This window comes from Amphiura filiformis, chromosome 4 (assembly GCF_039555335.1).
Source record: "Amphiura filiformis chromosome 4, Afil_fr2py, whole genome shotgun sequence".
Taxonomy (NCBI): Eukaryota; Metazoa; Echinodermata; class Ophiuroidea; order Amphilepidida; family Amphiuridae; genus Amphiura; species Amphiura filiformis.
Genome location: NC_092631.1, coordinates 60,332,297 through 60,351,586, shown reverse-complemented (window position 1 = coordinate 60,351,586; position 19,290 = coordinate 60,332,297). Strand labels below are relative to the sequence as shown.

General features: G+C 36.5%; 2 protein-coding genes across 2 annotated transcripts; both read right to left on the bottom strand.

Annotated features, from left to right (window-relative positions):
• Positions 1 to 1,857: 1,857 nt before the first annotated feature.
• LOC140150291 (uncharacterized) lies at positions 1,858 to 9,878 on the bottom strand. Its single transcript, XM_072172298.1, has 4 exons — positions 9,840 to 9,878; positions 6,309 to 6,534; positions 3,666 to 4,513; positions 1,858 to 2,285 (listed from the first exon to the last, which is right to left on the bottom strand). The coding sequence occupies exons 1-4, from the start codon at positions 9,876 to 9,878 to the stop codon at positions 2,082 to 2,084; spliced, it is 1,317 nt and encodes a 438-aa protein (XP_072028399.1). The 3' UTR covers positions 1,858 to 2,081.
• A 3,284-nt stretch (positions 9,879 to 13,162) lies between these two features.
• Positions 13,163 to 16,357, bottom strand: LOC140150290 (uncharacterized). Its single transcript, XM_072172297.1, has 3 exons — positions 15,976 to 16,357; positions 14,786 to 15,633; positions 13,163 to 14,473 (listed from the first exon to the last, which is right to left on the bottom strand). Exons 1-3 carry the CDS (start codon positions 16,355 to 16,357, stop codon positions 14,273 to 14,275), a joined length of 1,431 nt encoding a protein of 476 aa, XP_072028398.1. The 3' UTR covers positions 13,163 to 14,272.
• Positions 16,358 to 19,290: the final 2,933 nt, after the last annotated feature.

The following is a 19,290-nucleotide window of genomic DNA, read 5'->3' as shown; positions in this document are numbered from 1 at the left end:
CTAAATCTCAGTTGCTTGTAATCTTTCGAATGAGAGCGTCCAACGACAACGCCGTCGAAGATCTGCGTTTCGAGGCTTCATCTATTTCCTACGCCGCCTAATGAATCCGATTGGTTTCACGCTCTTTTCGAGTGTAAGCTCGCTGTTTACGGTCTCATTTCGAATGATGTTTCTTTGAATGAATCTAGTTTTCACCAGTAGATCTCTTTTTCGACGGCGTCGGACTTCGATCGACGCATCTTTCGAAGGATAGCGTTCGACAACAACGCCGTCGAAGATAATTCGATTTCGAGGCTTATTTCCGAGGACAATGGCATCCCCGAACATAATTCGCGATCGTGGTGACAGAGTCGATCGTTATCACTCTCCGCGATCAAGATGATCGTATATCGCTATCGTCGAATGTGTCTCTCACGGCGATCAAAATGATCATAAATCACCAAGTTGATCGTATCGTCGAGTCGTTTCCTGCAGTCTCTTGTCGTAAAGCTACCACGAAGATTGTAAACTGCAGTGGTTTGTCGTAGAGCGATCAAAGCGATTCTATCTCGATATCGTCGAATGTGTATCGTCAAATAATCTTGCGATGGCGCAGTCAATATATTATCGACTGCTTATTGCTTGCTCAATGCGAGATTTACGATCAGGTTTGATCGCTGAATACACGCTCTTTACGACTGCAGCCTCTGGTTTCACGAGCGTCGACGCTCATTCTTATTTTACGATTAACTCGGTCACTCTTTGTTTAGCGATACTTTCTCCGCGATTCGCCGACTTTGTCCCCGCCCGGCGTCGACGATATGGTTTTAACATGTTTACGGTCAACTTACAACGATTGATTCCACGAAACCACGCGAGAATTTCGTTGCGTGAATGTGGGCGACAATATTATTTCACGATAAGCTTTCGACGATATATCGATCGCTGAGACTGCGTCACTATACGCATTCGACAACCTCACGACCGATCAACAACAAAAGACCGCGTTACGAGAAGATTCCCCGATCTCACGATCAAAATTGTCGCTTTCCGTGCGTGTATTGATCGCGAGTTTGTTTTTTTTACCACGATAAAGAGTGAATTCAATTTCAAATGAATATAAAAAAGTTTGGGTTAACAATGGAGAGGAAAAAAAAAACGATACCGGGTTTTGAACCGGGTATCTCTCGGGTAAAACATAATGCGCTAACCGATTGAGCTAAATAGCCCACTTCGTCAACCTTGGAATTGTATAACTATATACGGCGTACCGTCTCCTCAGCAGTTAGTGTGGTTCGCTTTTTCACAGAATGTGTATGACGCGAAATCAAAGTAGCTGTTGAGGAGACTGATTTTCGTTCAAAATTCCCTGCCCAGAAATCCGAAGTAATATTTAGTATTTACAAAATGGTAGCCTGTAAAAACCGCTGTGTTTCATGATTTCTCCGGAAATACATCGACTTGGAGCGTCAAATTTCAGGATAGTAATGAGAAAAATAGTATCTATTATGTGACACCAAAACCTCATCAACACTGAAAAAAATCGGGGGGATGATGCTGTCGATCGGGTTACGGACCTTTAAATTCTATTTTGAGCACATACTATAATCTGGAACCTGAGCATGTACATATACATATAGCTTGGCTTGCATTGTGATTTTTATTCTATTGTGAAAGTGTGGCGTTTTCGTCTGTGGAACTATATTCATCATGGAGTTAACAGTGACATTCACGCATAAAGCGGTGCACCTGAAACAAGAGGAGGGAAGTCCGAAATTGATTGATTGAATGGTATGGTAGATTTTGTATCCACTCTTGTATCTAGAGTCTTTGATATTGATCAATAGTGGCATGTACATATACATATAGCTTGGCTTGCATTGTGATTTTTATTCTATTGTGAAAGTGTGGCGTTTTCGTCTGTGGAACTATATTCATCATGGAGTTAACAGTGACATTCACGCATAAAGCGGTGCACCTGAAACAAGAGGTGGGAAGTCCGGAATTGATTGATTGAATGGTAGAATTTGTATCCACTCTTGTATCTAGAGTCTTTGATATTGATCAATAAAATTGAACGCGTATGGGCCGCATAAAGCAACCTAATTTGCGGGTATAATACTCGTCCCATTAATTGTGTGTAAAATCCAGTAATTTGCCCGTTGATCTCCGACTTTTAACGCCATGTAAACTGATATGATTGAGAATAAAGCTGTGAATTCAACAATATTGGTAACGGGGGTAAACTCTCGTGTGATGAATTTGACAATCTTCTCCCAAAAGTCATGGTATTTGTCACAACGAATCTGTAAAAAAGAAATGACAGACTTTATCATCAACAGTTCAACCTCGCAGACATGGCAGAATATGCAGTTTATTCCAGACTGTTTTTCGCCATTTTAAGGGAAGGGGTATGAACGTTTGGACAGTATTTATTGTGGGACATTAGAGCACATCAGACATATTGAATTGCATTGTGAATACGAAGAATGACCTTCTGATATCAAATAATTTTGATTTTTGAAATTCGCAATGTAATACACATTTTATGGCAAATCATTAAAAATTGATATTTTTGATATTTAACAGTACTCGAAGTAAACTTTATAAATCTGATGATTTCTACCTAAAGTGTATGTAGGTGGGATGAAAAGCCGACGATCAATTGAAAATTTTAACCTTTCGTATTGAAGATATGGATTTTGTTTCCCAAAACACCAAAAAAAATTAGGTCTTTTGGGGAAAAAATCTTCAATATGAAAGGTCAAAATTTTCAATTGATCGTCGGCTTTTCCTCCCAGCTACATACACTTTAAGACTATATCATTAAATTTATAAAATTATACTTCGAGGACTGTTATATTTCCAAAATGTGAAAAATATCAAATTTTAATAATTTGTCATAAAATTTGTATTATATCGTGAATTTCATAAAATAAAATTATTTGATATCAGAAAGACATTCTTCGTATTCAGAATGCAATTCGATAGGTCTGATGTGCTCTCATGTCCCACAAAAAATACTGTCGAAACGCTCAAAACGCTCATTCCAGTTCCCTTAAGGTTAGCAACTATTTTAAACCGTTGCAATTTGGTAGTTCACTGCATCTTGCGAATGGTAGTGAGCTTTGGCAAAAATTGCATTGGTCATTTCATAGCGAGTGTGTACATCTAGAATATTTAAAATATCACAGATATGCTTTTGTAGGTTCAGTGGTTCTTGAGTATGTTGTTAAAAGGGCTGTAACAACAACACTTTTGTAAAATGTACTTAACAGCAATGTCATTAACAGCAATAAATCAAGTAAGTTTTCAAACGATATGATTTGTAGAATGAACTTTTGCAAGGCATCAAAGTGTTATTTTCAAATAATATATTGATTTAGATTTTTGACTGCTTCGACCAACAATACATCGTGTACCCTTAAAGTATCTGTTGATGTAGTTCACGGCAGATATTTGGTTTAATATTGGAATTGTTTTTATTCTGTAGAATTCAACTAGCCAGAAATCAATTACACACACGCTCCTCAACCCACACAAACCACAAACCCCCACCCACAGACACAAATTAACAAACGAATTCAATTTGAATTAGACACCCATTCAGGTAACCTCATTTGAAAGATTAAGATCATCTCTTCTATATGGATTTTAACTGGAATAACCCATTTTGATATACAAACCTCACAAATTCGTGTCAAGAATTCCTCCCATATTCGATGAAGATCAAGACCTCCTACGGCTATCAAAGGTAGAATCAGGAACATGAAACGCTCCGACCAGATCATAAGATTGACATGATATATCTTCCTGGACATCAGCATCTTCTGACTATAAAAGAGATAATTCCAATTGATTTGAGTTGCAATCCCTATCAAATTGAGAGAAATTGTGAAAACCAGCCATTTGGCACATAGGTTGCAGAGACTGCCGAATTCGTGTATGGATGCTCCTAATCTTTTACGACAGACATCTATTTTGCCGAGATGCTTACGAAGAAAAATTATGTCACGCTTCAGCTGTATACGGATAGAAACGCGTAGCAGATTAAACAGATAACAGAAACAGCCCCAAAGAAGTGTCACTATACCGTTGGTCACCAAAGTTATTTCTGTGTGCAAATCATGATGTTTAACAATAAAGATGTAGATGCAAACCCGATAGACACTATCGAACAATGGCCAAATGACACATACAAATAAGAATGGTTTGTTGATGACTCCATAAGTGGCAGGTCTAAGATATTGAAAGCGTTTGACGATATACCGCGGATGAAGCGCAGAAGTCCAGGTAAAATTGCTGATATGAGACCGCGGGATTAAGTTGCGAAGGTTGGCAACCAAACAAATCACGGGGATCGCACATATGTTGAGAAGATATGAAGAGTAGGACAATAGCTGCATGAGCTGATTCTGTTTTCCCCAGTATCGTATTAAATATATCACGGTGTCATAAAGAAGAAATGCAATATAAGCGAGAAGTAGAAAAAACGACAGATATAAGCTTCCCCGATGGTTCCAAGCAGTAACACCTATACAGAAAATACAAATTATTTTCATAATGTTACGACCGTGTAACTTTAAGGTAGCTGTGATTCTTGATGATGCAAGTATTTAGATGTGATCATGCGCGTATGTTTTTTTTTGGGGTGGGGCTTTGGGGGTGCCAGCCCACCGGGGTAAAAGCAGGGGGCGGCCAAAATGAAGGGGCGGCGGAAGAAGAAGGGGCGGCAAAAACAGGGCGGCAAAAACGAAGGGGCGGCAAAAAGAATTAGTAAATAAAAAAGGGCGGAAAAATTTGATAAAGCATAAAATTTTAAGAAAAAATGGTACTATACATCAAAATGTGCTGCTTTTAGGGCTGTAGCGCCTGAAACCTTTTTTTTTTTTTGCTCTTCATTTTTCAAACGACCGAGAAAGAAATTGGGTCAACCTTTTCAGGCTGTTGAGGAAGGGGCGGCAAAATTGAATTTTCTTCAGCCCCCCGGGGTTGGGGCGGCCACGGTACGCCACTGTGATACTTTGATTTGTGTGGCGCAAAACAAACATACTGAAGCGATTGCAAATAACGTGTATAATTTTTGTAATTAAGCACTGAATAACACAAAATGCATCAATAATATAAGATAAATTTTTGGTGAAAATATCTTTGAGAAGTCAATACATATTTTTAACATTGGGCTATTCCATTTAAAATCCACACTACCCTGTGGAAGATTTTGGAAATATCTTCCACAGGGGGAATACAAATTTCAAATGGAATGAACACATTAAGCAGCTCCATATAAATTTCATACACCCTCTGAGAAAGATTCAATCTGAATCTTCCACTGAGGGAGGGTGAGTTTCAAATGGAGCTGCTAATGTGTTCATTCCATTTGAAATTCATACTCCCCCTGTGGAAGATATTTCCAAAATCTTCCACAGGGGAGTGTGGATTTTAAATGGAATAGCCCATTGTGTACGGTATTAGCTGACATAAGTTGTGGTTTTGTTAGCACATCTATTGCATTGTGGGAAATTTTCCATCACACTTTTCAGCAATATTTTGGTCAAGCTAATAATAATAAAAAAACCCGAAAGTTTCGAAAAATTCCGATGCACTCTGGGTAAAACGGCAGTCGATTCAATGGCCCAGTTCCAATTTGTTGCAATGCGTAAAATAATAATGTATGGCTAAATCCGGAAAGTTTCTTAAATGCCTATTGTTCAGTTACAATGATTGATTGACAGCTATTGTTTAGTTAGCAAGTTTGATTGACAGGTATATTGGAAATCAACGATACCAAAACGGCTAGAGGCGTTTTGGTTTCATATCGTATCCTTTGTCGAGGTTACAAAGAGTGAGCAAATATTGATCAAATACAGAAACCCTTTATGCAACGGATGGTGAAAAAGAGATGGAGTGAATTACAGATTTGATGAAAGTATTATTATAATTACGAAAACAAAATGAAAGATTTGAGCCAATGATTATGTCAGCCGTTCTTAAACTGTGGGTCGCTACCCTTTTGGAGGTAGTTTCTTTTGTTGAAACTATAGTGGCATATTTACCCGGTAATATTTAGAATAGAATAAAAGTTTATATGACAAAGATATGCGGAAGATGAACAATATAGGTGCGTATTATAACGTGCCAGAATGTAAATGAGAAGTTCTTGTTCGCAGTGGCCAACTTCAACATAAACGGGTAAATCATACGTGTCGTGTATCCAGATTTTCATTTTCGTTTATGTATACTGCCCTAATTTGTTTTACAATCAGCTTAAAAAACCGTAAATAGGTTCCTTGTATTAGAGAACTTCGTCATCTCACATGGTCACCTACCTATATCCTCCTCCTTGTATATGTCTGGTTTCCCATCAGCATCCCACCACATCGAGTCACACACTTCACAATTCTCAACTCGCTCATCTTCAGGTATTGTGTTGATGTTTTGATCCAGCAGTTGATCTTCCTCATCATCCTGCCACCATCCTGTTGGTGAGCCAAGAGCGACAGGGAAGAGGTAGTTGGGTAAGGGTCCACCGTTCCCTGCATCACGTCGCTCAGTCTGAAGTTTCCGAAGGTGGCAATAGTGACAAACCCGTTTTGTAACTATTTGACGACCGTGAAAAAGACACAACACCTTCAATACTAACCAATATGTATTCGGCCAGTTTCGTGTTGATGTTTTATATTCATTCTGAAAAGACAGGATAGGTAACATTTCCAGTCTGTTTTTTGAAGAATGATAGGTCAAAACTCTCCGGAATTGGTACATTTTAGCACGTAAAACTAAACACACGTCTTTCTAAAATAAAATCCACAAATTTGCTGTTGACTCCGAGATATGAAAATCTTGCTGCGACTATGTGACAAAATAAAATATAACGCGTTTGAACCCAAATGAAAATGGTGGATTACCCTGGTGCTGCTGGAAAGGAAGCTTAACGAGAATGATATGTTCTATTCCGTTTATATCATCCTCTAAACAGGTAAATTTCACAAGATTACTGTTTCTATATTTTATAAACAGCGCTCAAGAATAAGTAGAAGTACGCTATTATGGCATCCAATAGAGCCCGGGAAGTGTAAAGTAGGGACTACCTACTTACACTGATCATGCATGCAGATGATAACCAAAGCTACCACTCTTACAACATTGTATGTATGCGCCAGGAAGTTACTTTCATCTCAGTTGCTATTTCACTTTCTAATTTCACTATTTCTAATTAACTACTCTGTATGGTTCATCCACTTTCAGATCAAATAATTCCTCTAATTATATCGCCTATGTATTTTGATTTGTTATTTAATTAACAATAATCGAAACTTCAGAATAGGTCATGTAACATGTAAATGATTTTAATGGTTTGTTGTCGTTTTTGGCCTTTCATTCTATTATTAAAGTCAAATCAAAATTATATATAAAACACTTCCGATACAAGAGTGAGGGAAATTTTAAAACACGTCCTTCACAGCCTTTACTTATTTACCAAGACCCAACTGGAATAATAATAAGTATGGACGATTGGGCGGAATATCTTCTAAAAATTTCACACAGATATTATGAATTATGAATTACAATGAGGTTACCTGAATAGGTGACTCCATTTGAAATCTACACCCCTGTGTGGGAGATTAACCCCAACCCTACCCGTGGTTTTTTTGCTATCGGAAGGGAAAGAAGAAACGAAAAAGGAGATAAGGTGAAGAAAGAAGTCACTTGGTACCCCCGGGATTCGAACCTGGAACCCCTCGCATGCCACGCAGAAGATTACCGACCTGTAGCCACTGAGGTAACGCTGCCCCAGACGGACAACTTAGGCTGATTGCGTCATCACATCACGTGGAATGCATGCACGCACAGTGGTTTTAATAGTGACCTTTTTAATAGTGAGGCTTGGTTGAGTGAGGGTTAAGGTTATGTCTTCCATAGGGGGTGTATGGATTTTAACTGGAATAGCTCTATGTGCCTGTTAAAAAAATATGCAGAAAAACTTATAGGGGATGTTGGATTTCAAATGGATTATTCCATAGTACATGCGCAGAGTGTTCAAGAGATTAATATCTAGACAAAACTAACGCATGAAAACAATAATAAGTAACCTTAACAATTAAGTTTCAGTTTAATAATCTGAAATAATGTAATTACATCAAATGGTGTAAACTTGAATCTTGTCAATCAGGAAAAACTCTGAAACTTTGGTTTAGATGTTGTCACCGACGTTGCGGCCAAAACCTTTGGCCTTCAGCTGGGTGGATGATTTAGGGTCATCCGAGGTCAATCGATGAGGAAGTTGCTTGATGACCCGATCCCAACCATGTGACAGATTTACTCTAACGCCCGCTTGTGTTGAGAGACGGGTTTTCGGGTCATCAAGCAACTTGGTTGGGATTGGATCATAAAGCAACTTCCTCGATTGACCTCGGATGACCTTGATCATCCACTCAGCTGAAGGCCAAAGGTTTTGGCCGCAACGTCGGTGACATCATCTAACCAAAGTGAGTTTTTTCTTTCTGGTTGACAAGATTCAATTTTACACAATTTGAACTTTTCCCCATATGACTGAAAGTATACACAGTGTAATTACATCAAATATAAACAGATGAAATGAATGTATTGTTTCTGTAATAGGTTATCGTAATTATAGACTTAAGTGGTATATTTTCTAAGCACCATGTGGCCTGTACACAAAGCTGAAAGATGAAGGTCAGCCAAATCCAATGGTATTTGGTACTTAGTCTAGTTGGGTCAGATGGTTCACAACTATGATAGTAAAAAAATCAGGTGACCCCCCTGGGGGAAATTCCATGACCCCCCTAAAATTGGCCCTCTTTTGACCTGCCTCAGAATTGATATAGCTTAAAAATGCCCAACATTTGACATCATGAAAATGTACTTTGAAATAACCTGGGTCTGACAGAAAGTTGAACATATTGAAATTGAACCATGCTTTATAAGATGATCTATTCAGAAAAAAATAATTCTTTTGATATAATTACGTAAAATCATGGTGGAATTTGGGCAAAAACAGGATTTTTCATAATTTTGAAAGTAGCGAAAAAAGAACATTTTCAAATCACATTTTCTGCTATATTCAGGCTAACATTGGATCAAACCTTTTGGATAATATAACCAACACGTTGTACTTCTGAAATATGTTTAAATTAGCGTGGTACTTTTTTCCTATACTGCAGGGGAGTTTGTTGATTTTGGTGGATTTTCCGTTTTTTGCTTGTTTTTTTGTAGACTTAATTAACGTTTTCCAATGTATAAACATACTAATTATTTTACATTCACAATACGGCTTCAATTCTCAACCAAGGTTATTATTGATTTGAGTTTGATAACTATTTTCATGTGGATTTTGCTCTTTTATTATAGTGGAATTTGTTAATTTTCATGAAATTTGCATATGAATCTCCCTGCAAACTAATGATATGAAACGTGGGTTTCCTTGATTGATATGATAATTATTTTGATTGCTGATTTTAGAAATATGTTTCCAATAACAGAATGTGTTTGTTTTGTGTTAATGGAATTTGTTTTTTCCAAGGCATTGGTGTCTTTTAACATATTTTCAAAAGTGGAATTTGCAACCAACATTACACTGTTTAGGTAATAAATCATATTTTAAATAAAATAGACTAATCTTTAGTTAAAAAAACATTTATAACAAAACAAAACAAACACCACGCCATACTTCATATTATCTACTACCAATGCAATGGAATTTTCATTTCTTTTCAAAGGCGAATTTACCAAATAACAAGTACAGGTACTTTAAGCATGGTCTAAAATTGAATGTGAATATGTACATGTAATGATGTACGTTTACAATATCTCAATATCTCATTGAGCGTGAAACTCACGCATTCAGGAACTTTATCAGGTGTCAGGTCTATTGCCATTTGGTCTAATACCATTTGGTCTAATACCCATTTTATCTACAGACTTGACATTTAGTACCGTATGGAATATTTTCTCACAAAATTCAAGGACTCTGCTGGAATTTCGGACTTTATGCAAAATTGTTCTGTTATTGTCCAATGAACTCACGCTGCTTCTTTGTGTACAGTAAGATTATAACATTTCATCTGGCCCCAGGGGGCCATTCAAACTTTCTGAGTGCGTACCACTTTTAAGAGCTCCTCCCACTTTCAAAACGGGTAAATTACAAGTGCATTTCAGTTCTGATGAACACTTATTGGTATTAAGGTTCAGTAAACATCACCTTAAACCTCAATAAATTTGACAATAATGTTGCTCAAATTCAGAAATTTTACCCCCACAAAAATCCAATTCAGTCTCCTTAAACCGCCATTTTAGACTAATTCACTACATTATGAGCGCCATAATGTAAACTAATGGAATTTGGAAAGCACATTTTCTGTCAAAAAAATTATGTTACACCATCTCCCGGCACACCCCGAATAATATTTAGTCTGTGCGGTTTATTCATACCCCTTCCAGACCAGTCTTGGAATTTTGCAAAAAAATATTCCATACTAAATATCAATTCTGTATAATAGTACCAGAAAGGCTAATTACCACGTCTAATAATCATATAGTCTATAGTCATTTAGTATAATATTGTTTGGTCCAATAACCAGTAGGTCTACTGACCATATAGACTAATAACCATTTGGTCTAATATTTTATTATGAACTATTTGGCCTAATTACCTTCTGATCTAATAACTGTTTGGTCTATTAACCGTATGGTCTAATAACCAGTTAGTCTAATACTATGTCGTGCATTTGCCAACAAATTTGTCTACAACTGGTTACGGGCTGTAAATATATGTAAATGAGACGAGCATGTGTATAAACATACTACATTCATCAAAACTTATGCATTATTCCTCCGAATTCTCAGAATTAATATTGTTTATTATTGTTTATAATGTACCAAAAAAATTAAGAAGAAGACATGCGGCATGCATGTATTGAAAGTGACATTTTGCCGGGCTATTATGCACGTATTTTTTTTTTGGGGGGGGGCTTTGGGGGCGCCAGCCCCCCGGGGTAAAAGCAGGGGGCGGCCAAAATGAAGGGGCGGCGGAAGAAGAAGGGGCGGCAAAAACAGGGGCGGCAAAAACGAAGGGGCGGCAAAAAGAATTAGTAAATAAAAAAGGGCGGAAAAATTTGATAAAGCATAACATTTTTTGTAAAAATGGTACTATACATCAAAATGCGCCTGAAACCCTTTAAACGCCTGTAGACCAATTAATTAGTAGACTAAATGCTTGTTAGACCAAATGGTCTTATGAATTTGCCATTCATGTCAAAAAGGGGGGGGGGCCTGACATTTTTGAGGTCTGTAAAGGCGGGTCCCGAAAAATTTTCGCGATGAAATTTTTTGGCATCAGGCCCCCCTAACAAGTGTTTGTGAACGGTCCCTTAGACTATTGGGTTTTGGTCGAAATGGTAAATAGGACCAAATGGTTATTGTACCGTACCAAATGATAATGGGACCAAGTGGATGTAGTAAAATCTAACAAATTCTCACACATCAAATTTAATTTATTAGGGATTCATTCATAAAAACCACGCTTATACCAGAACATTTTGTGATACTATACTATTTCTTCATCATATACCATTATTTCTCCAACTGAAATCCTCACGCAAATCAGCCGGTCCTAAACGCTGGGCCATATCGCCGTTGTTTAGTCTCAAACAATCAAGCGCGCTGTTAGGTAGCGCGTATGTATGTAGGTATATATGAATGTAAATTATTGACCAAATACAGCCAAAAATGGGATATTTGGACATTAAAAAGTAACTTCTAGGTAAAAACTTGTACTCAGTTGTTATTAATAATCTACATACTGATGTTATATAATATTTTCTTTCTGAATAATACAGATTGTAAATAGTATTAGACAATATTAATATGCTCATTTTGATTTTGTTGATTTACGAACTAATGCAAAATGCAATATTTTAAAGACCCCTAAAAAAAAATTGGAAAAAGATACCACAATAGAGAAAGCATTTTTCTTTAGGCAAAGGATGGGAAATGTTTATCTAAAGAGGTCATATCAAACTCAGCCTGAATAAAGGCAATAATTAAGTTAGAAATTAGGTAAATTTTTGTTTCATTTTCGACATTTTGAAAACATGGCTATATTGAGTTTATCAAAAATCCACCTTAATGAAATTGCTGGCTTCTGCAAATTTGTGAGGAGATTCACCGATATATGTATTTTTAATACCAATTTGTTTGGGACCTGTTGAATTATGGAGTTTCCTACAATATTTCCTGGAAATTCGATGAAAAACTGCTTTTTAAAACATATTTTAGGTGATTTTGGAGCGATTTTTAGGGGGTGGTCATATTTTTTAACGGGGGGCTCCAGAGATATTTTTAGTGTTGTGATTGAAAAGTGTTATCAAAACCTATCAATGTCCCAAAATATTATTAATGGCGGCCGACCTTCATCTTTCACGTCTGCAGGAAATTAGAAAATATGCCACTTAACATTAACATTACATATATCTGCGGCGCATAGGAAAATCAATTTTGTTCCTTATTTTAAAGATTGGCGATGATTCTCGACTATTTCATGAGGCATTCGAAAACAGGTAATGTGTGGGGGTATTTTTGCTGTGCTTGCAAGTATTGGGAACTAGATTAATGTAATACTACTAAATATTTCATATTTTTAAATCGTTGGTACAAACGTGGCGCTCTAAAAAACAGAAAGACCAAAGACCTATGTGAACAGAGCAAAGGAAAAATTTAACATGTAGCTACGTAATTTCTTGAATTCAAAAACAGTAGTGTAGTACCTACAACTGGCAACCTATTCCACATGCGAGGATCAACTTAAGAGACCTGCATGCGTTCAGCAGACTCGGGAGCAGAATGAACTAATTGTAAGATGCACAGGGTGGTATCAGATGCTAAACACAGGGTGATAAGCAGGGTGATATAGGGGCAACACTAACTGAGAGGTAACATATCAATTTGTAAGCGCTCTTTTTAAAAGTCATAGTTCATTGAATTTACAACCGTATGACAAACAACAGACGAAATAGTAACTTTTTGCACAAGATTTGCAATTTAAAGAGAATTGACCATTGCTCATTCTAGTGACTCTAGTATATGAACAATATAAGTGTGCTTTTTCATTTAATGACATAACATTTGAAAAATATTGAAAGGAACACTTCAGGTTTTGACTTTTAAAACCTACATTGTGGTCAAAAAATGTGCTTGGATAGGTAGTTTTCAACAGATTTTCCACATTCGCCTTGCTATAACATTGAATTGTGTTATCTGTTGACCTAGTGACTAAAAGTGTTTTTAGGGGGAAGTATTAGCTTTCGTTTGATATAAAAAAAATTCTGATTGGATGATGGGAACACTTGAGGTTTTGACAAAAACCAATCAAAGAGGCCCATTTTTTCACAGCTCCTACATTGCTATGCACTCAACCATGTAGTGTAATCAAAGACTGTGGTGGAGACATTCACTGTTTGTTGTTCTCTGCTTGGAAGCTCTTGGGACGAAAATGTGTGCTCAGGTGTATCGAGGTGGAAACTGTGCGCATGATGGTTGATAAGAGAATCGTTTTTGTATAGAAACCTTTCCATATGACTTGGAGAGGTGTGGTGTAGACATTTGAATGCAGTTAGTAAAATCTTGAAAGCAAGCAATTACGAACTATTAGCTTGAACTGTAACCAATGCAGCCCTTTTAAGGATACGATACACGATTTACCGAGAAGTGACTCATTTCGGAATGTGATCATGTATTTTGAAGAAAAAAAGTGTCCACAGGTTTCGCTGGGACTCGAACCAACGATTCGGAACATCGTCGATTACGAGTCGAGGTCTTTACCGCTAAGCTAAAGCATGAGTTTATACAACAGGTTTAATCTCGGGTTATATAAATGATATATAAAGGGTAAACAAAATTTAAATAACGTTCAAAAACACTTTTTGAAAACTTGCTGCAAAATATTTTAACATATTGTTATTTAAAAGTGTGGACATAAAAACCCCAAAACAATAACATTTTGCTTACATTTTTAAAATGTTGTTGCAGTGGGTTTTTTTTTCATATAAAATATTTTTGAATACCTTTTCATGACCTTTGACCTTTATATAACTCGACATTAAGATGTTAAAACGTTTTGACCAAACCCAAAACACATTTATAACATTTTAAAAACATTTCTCTGTTTGCTGAATATTTATAATTTAAAGTACACGTATTCGGAATCAGATTTATGTACATGTGTCGGGGCTTCAAATATTCTAGTTTCCAAATCTCCGTGTCGGTCATTCGGGAATCACATCGGTTCAATTAGACGTGTCGCGTTTCTTTGATTTCCCCAATAATTAGCATCCTGGTCTTCCACCTTCAGTGCCATATAATATGAGATGACAGAAAACAGAAGAGTTAATTGTACAACATTTGTAACAGGGTTGAACTCATGTTTGATGAATTTAACAATCTTCTCCCAGAAACAGTGATGTTTGTCGCAACGGATCTGTAACGAAACCAAGGTTTGGGATGTTACAAAATGTGAACACATAGCAGTAGCACCTATAAACTAAAGCGACAACAAACATAAAAAATAATAACCGTAAAACGTATAAATCACAACAATATCATCATTATCATCATAATCATCATCATCATCATCATCATCATCATCATCATCATCATCATCATCATCATCATCATTATTATTATTATCTGCATCCTACGGTACCTGCTTCTCCTCCTCCTTATCCTCCTCATCGTCGTCGTTTTTTCTTCGTTATTATAAACTATATAACTATTTTTATATTCAAATAACCTCGCAAATTCGTGTCAGGAAATCTTCCCATATCCAATGCAGATCAAGTCCTCCTACTGCCATCAACGGAAGTACCAACACCATTAGTATCTCAGACCATATCATGATGTTAATGTGAAGTTTTGTCTGATTCATGGGGATTTTACCGCTGTAGAGAAGATAATTCCAACTTGTGTGTGTTGCAATGCCCAATGAAGCCATTGATATTGTAAGCATCATCCATATGGCACAGAGGTTGCAAAGACTGCCGTATTCGTCGATCGAAGCTCCTAATCGTTTGCGACAGATATCTACTTTTCCAAGATGTTTTCGGAGAAAGGTTATGTCATGCTTCAATTGGATGTGAATGGAGATGCGTAATATAATCAACAAATAACAGAAACACCCCCAGAGTTCCGTGACGATACCATTTGTAATCAACGTGATGTGAATGTGCAAATCATACGATCTGACGAGCAGAAAATAGATACAAGCACGGTAAACGCTATTAAATAACGGCCAAATTATACATGCAAAGAGAAACGGTTTCTTGATGGCTGTTGATGTCTCCGGTCGAAGATATTGAAGGCGTTTGACGATGTACCGTGGATGAAGCGCAGATGTCCAAGCAAAGGTACTGATTCGAGATCGTGGAAGAATGTTGCGAAGGTTGGCCACCAAGCAGATGACAGGAACAGCAGAGATGTTAAAGAGAAAAGAGAAGTAGGATAACAGCCTCATCAGCTGCTTCTGGTCGCCCCAACGTTCAATAATGTGTGCCATGGCATCGTATAGTAGAAAGGCAATAGAAGTGAGAAGAATAAAAAATGATAGATACATACTACCACGATGATTCCACCATCCTACACCTGCATATGAATTGAGAAACACAAAATAGTAAGTTATAACTACATTTCTGAAATGTCACACACAAGCCACAACTGAGTCGGCATGTCTATGGCGCGCACCATTCTTGCTTAAAGCAGTGGGTACAGCGAGACAGTTAGGTTTTTACCATGACAGTGGGACATAGTGCTACTATTTCCCCATGCAATGGGAACAACCTTTTAACTCAAGATTAGTAAACTATTTCGTGCCACGTGACGCGGTATTAACCAATCAAACAACAAGAATTTATGTATGTGGTGTATAAAAATATATATTGTGTTTGGTGGGTTATTATTTACAATTCTTTAATCGGGTTAACCTACCGATATTCTCCTCCTTGTATCTGTCTGGTTTCCCATCTGCATCCCACCACATCGAGTCACAAACTTCACAATTCTCAACTCGCTCATCTTCGGGAATTTCATTCACGTTTCCATCCTTCAGTCGATTATCGTCATCATCATGCAACAATCCTGTTGTTGAGCCAAGAGCGGCAGGGAAGAGGTAGTTAGGTAAGGGTCCAGTGTTCCCTGCATCACGTCGTTCAGTCTGAAGTTTCCGAAGGTGGCAATAGTGACAAACCTGTTTTGTAACTATTTGACGACCGTGAAAAAGACACAACACCTTCAATACTAACCAATATGTACTAGGCCAGTTTCGTGTTGATGTTTTATATTCATTCTGAAAAGACAGGATAGGTAACATTTCCAGCCTGTTTGCTGAAGAATGATTGTTCAAAACTCTCCGGAATTGGTACATTTTAGCACGCAAATCTAACTACGGCTTTCGAAAATAAAATCCACAAGTTTGCTGTTGACTCCGAGATATGAAAATCTTGCTGCGACTATGTGACAAAATAAAATATAACGCGTTTGAACCCAAATGAAAATGGTGGATTACACTGGTATCGCTAGAAAGGAAGCTTAATGAGAATGATAATTATGTTATATACCGTTTATACCATCCTCTAAACAGGTAAATGTCACAAAATTAACATTTCGGTACTTTGTAGAAAGCGTTCAGGATTGTATAACGTTGTCCAAGTTCACGTAAGCCTTGAAATATGCACATTGTAAAAGCAGAAATCCACTATTCTCTCATCCAGCAGAGCCCGGGAATGCAAATTTAAAGTAGGGACTAGTTACCTACACCGATCATGCAGATAATAAACCCAGCTATAACATCTGACACAACATCACATACACCAGGAAGTTATTTGCATAGTTACTCTTTCACTGGGATTTTCCAAATAACAACAAATGAAACCTCACAATAGGTTATGTCATGTGTAATGATTGATTGTTTTTGCTGGCCTTTCATTAAATATAGGTGATTATTTTACTTCCGATACAAGATAATTGCGGAACTAATAATTATCATAATTATTAGTTATTTATTATTCAAATATAATTAGGCATGACGGACCGGGGTGACGAAATATTTCAAAACAATATATTCAATAGAATCTTTTCCTGTTTACCAAGACCCGTTTGGAATTATACACAATTTTATATACAAGGAATATTTTATACAGGTATACAAGGAAATGCTTTTTGCACGATTTTAACAGGCACATTATTCCAATTAAAATCCACACACCCCTATTGAAGACACGACCTTAATCTTACACACAGGGAGTATGAATTTAAAAATCTGAATGGGTGACTCCATTTAAAATCTACACCTCCCTGTGTGGGAGATTATAGTGTCTTCCATTAATTTTTAATAGAATATTCCATAGTACATACGCAGAGTGTTCAAGAGATTAAATCAAAACTAACGCATGAAAACAATGATAAGAAACCTTTCAATTTAATAATTTTTCTGGTTTCTGGTTCCAAAATGCTTGTTTGCATAATTATTATGTTGCTTTGCTTCAAAACTGGTTTTGTTTTATCTACTGATTATCATACATACTGCTTTCACATTGTTATATTTATTTATGGCAGTGTATGCAGGTTTAATTGGTTCATTTTCCCCCGAAAGACCAACAATTTTAAATCTTTTTGGAAAAAAAATGTATATCTTTAATACGAAAAGTCAAAATTTTCAAATGATCGTCGGCTTTTCCTCCCAGCTACATATACTTTAAGTTAATATCATTAGATTTATAAATTTTACTTCGAGGATTGTTAAATGTCAAAAATATCAATTTTGAACTATTTACCATCAAATTTGTATTATATTGCGTATTTAAAAAAAAAAAAAAATTATTTGATATCAGGACATTCTTCGTATTCAGAATGCAATTCGGTATGTCTGATGTAATTATGAACATTATAGAAACTTAACAAAATAGTTGCCCTATCTGCCATTCTCCGTGGCCGTACACTACGAATGAGCCGTAAAGTCGGCAAATTGTATTCTGAGTAACAGTGTAAAATATGCCTGAAGGTCGTATTCATAGGTACCTCAATTTGTTGCGACATGTTTCTCATTTGATAGCGTGAGTCAAACAATGTTTAAACCAATCAATAATCCTATTGCTGAAGAGGATAATAGTCTTCTATCTATTTCTATAGAATCCTTAAATAGCTCTAGTCTTTGTTTGCTTTGGCTAAATCCTGTTCAAGTGGTGGGTTACAAAGCATTGTATTTTGTCTAGGTATGTATAATCAACAACTAACAATAACGAGATATTTCTGAACCTCGTTGACTTTGGGATGATTTGAAATGACCGCCAATTATGACTGTTTGATATTTATTACCAGCATTGTGGAAAAAGAGACACATGTAAAATCGAAAAAGGTACTATTTTGTTGAAGGAGCAGAGTTCAACAAACCATAACCCCGCTTTTGGATATTGTTTGAAGTCAAATGATATATCATCTTAAAGCTCATGATATATATTTTCTAAACACGAAATAAAACAAAATTGACCGGGCCGACTTTACGGCTGATCATCTGATTCATGGTGTACGGGCACAATTATCTTCAGTTAATAGTTATAATAAACATCTCAAAAAAGTAACTAACCCCCCTTAAATATTGACCATTATTAGTTGAAAGCAGAATTTATTTCTGCACATTTTGACACCTCATTTGTAGCAATTGACTAAATATTGACATCGCAGCGTACATTTAAATCAATGTAACCCAAGATTTGAAAATTGCAGTAAATTCTATTGATTTTGCATTCGGTGTAAATGGAAGGAAATCTGAGTGTTTTTGTATTGTAAAAATTTGTAAGTAAGTGCAACTTTAAAATCTGGACCTCACTACATTAGATTATCCGGTGTTTTATTGTTTTCTGGGCTATCGTATCAAATGAGGTGTCAAAATGCGCAGAAATAAATTCTGCTTCCAACGCATTTTACAGATTTGTAATACAATAGCCCCTTTTTGAATAATGGCCATTATTTAAGGGGGGTTAGTTACTTTTTTTGAGATGTTTACATGTAGATTCCATAATACATTGAAGCATTGGGAAAAGGTTAAAGAGCATTGGACCTCGACTATTGTCCGAAATAATTAACGGAATTAAGTATAATTGATATCTTGCTAAATGCATAGTGTAGAGTCAGGGAGCATGTCAATAAGCCAAATCGGCATTGGAAGTTTGCAATGCATTGGGGGACAGTTTTTGCAGTTTTGGGACACTTTGCCCTCTGAAATTCAGAAAAATTGGTTTTTATGCG

Coding starts and splice junctions, on each gene's coding strand:
- LOC140150291 (XM_072172298.1), bottom strand. CDS start 9,878: ATGGCAATAGACCTGACACCTGATAAAGTTCCTGAATGC. Junction 6,535..9,839: donor CTGATAAAGTTCCTGAATGC/GTGAGTTTCACG, acceptor CGGAAACTTCAG/ACTGAGCGACGTGATGCAGG. Junction 2,286..3,665: donor TCTTGACACGAATTTGTGAG/GTTTGTATATCA, acceptor TCTTTTTTACAG/ATTCGTTGTGACAAATACCA.
- LOC140150290 (XM_072172297.1), bottom strand. CDS start 16,357: ATGTTACCTATCCTGTCTTTTCAGAATGAATATAAAACATCAACACGA. Junction 15,634..15,975: donor ATACAAGGAGGAGAATATCG/GTAGGTTAACCC, acceptor ATTCATATGCAG/GTGTAGGATGGTGGAATCAT. Junction 14,474..14,785: donor TCCTGACACGAATTTGCGAG/GTTATTTGAATA, acceptor GTTTCGTTACAG/ATCCGTTGCGACAAACATCA.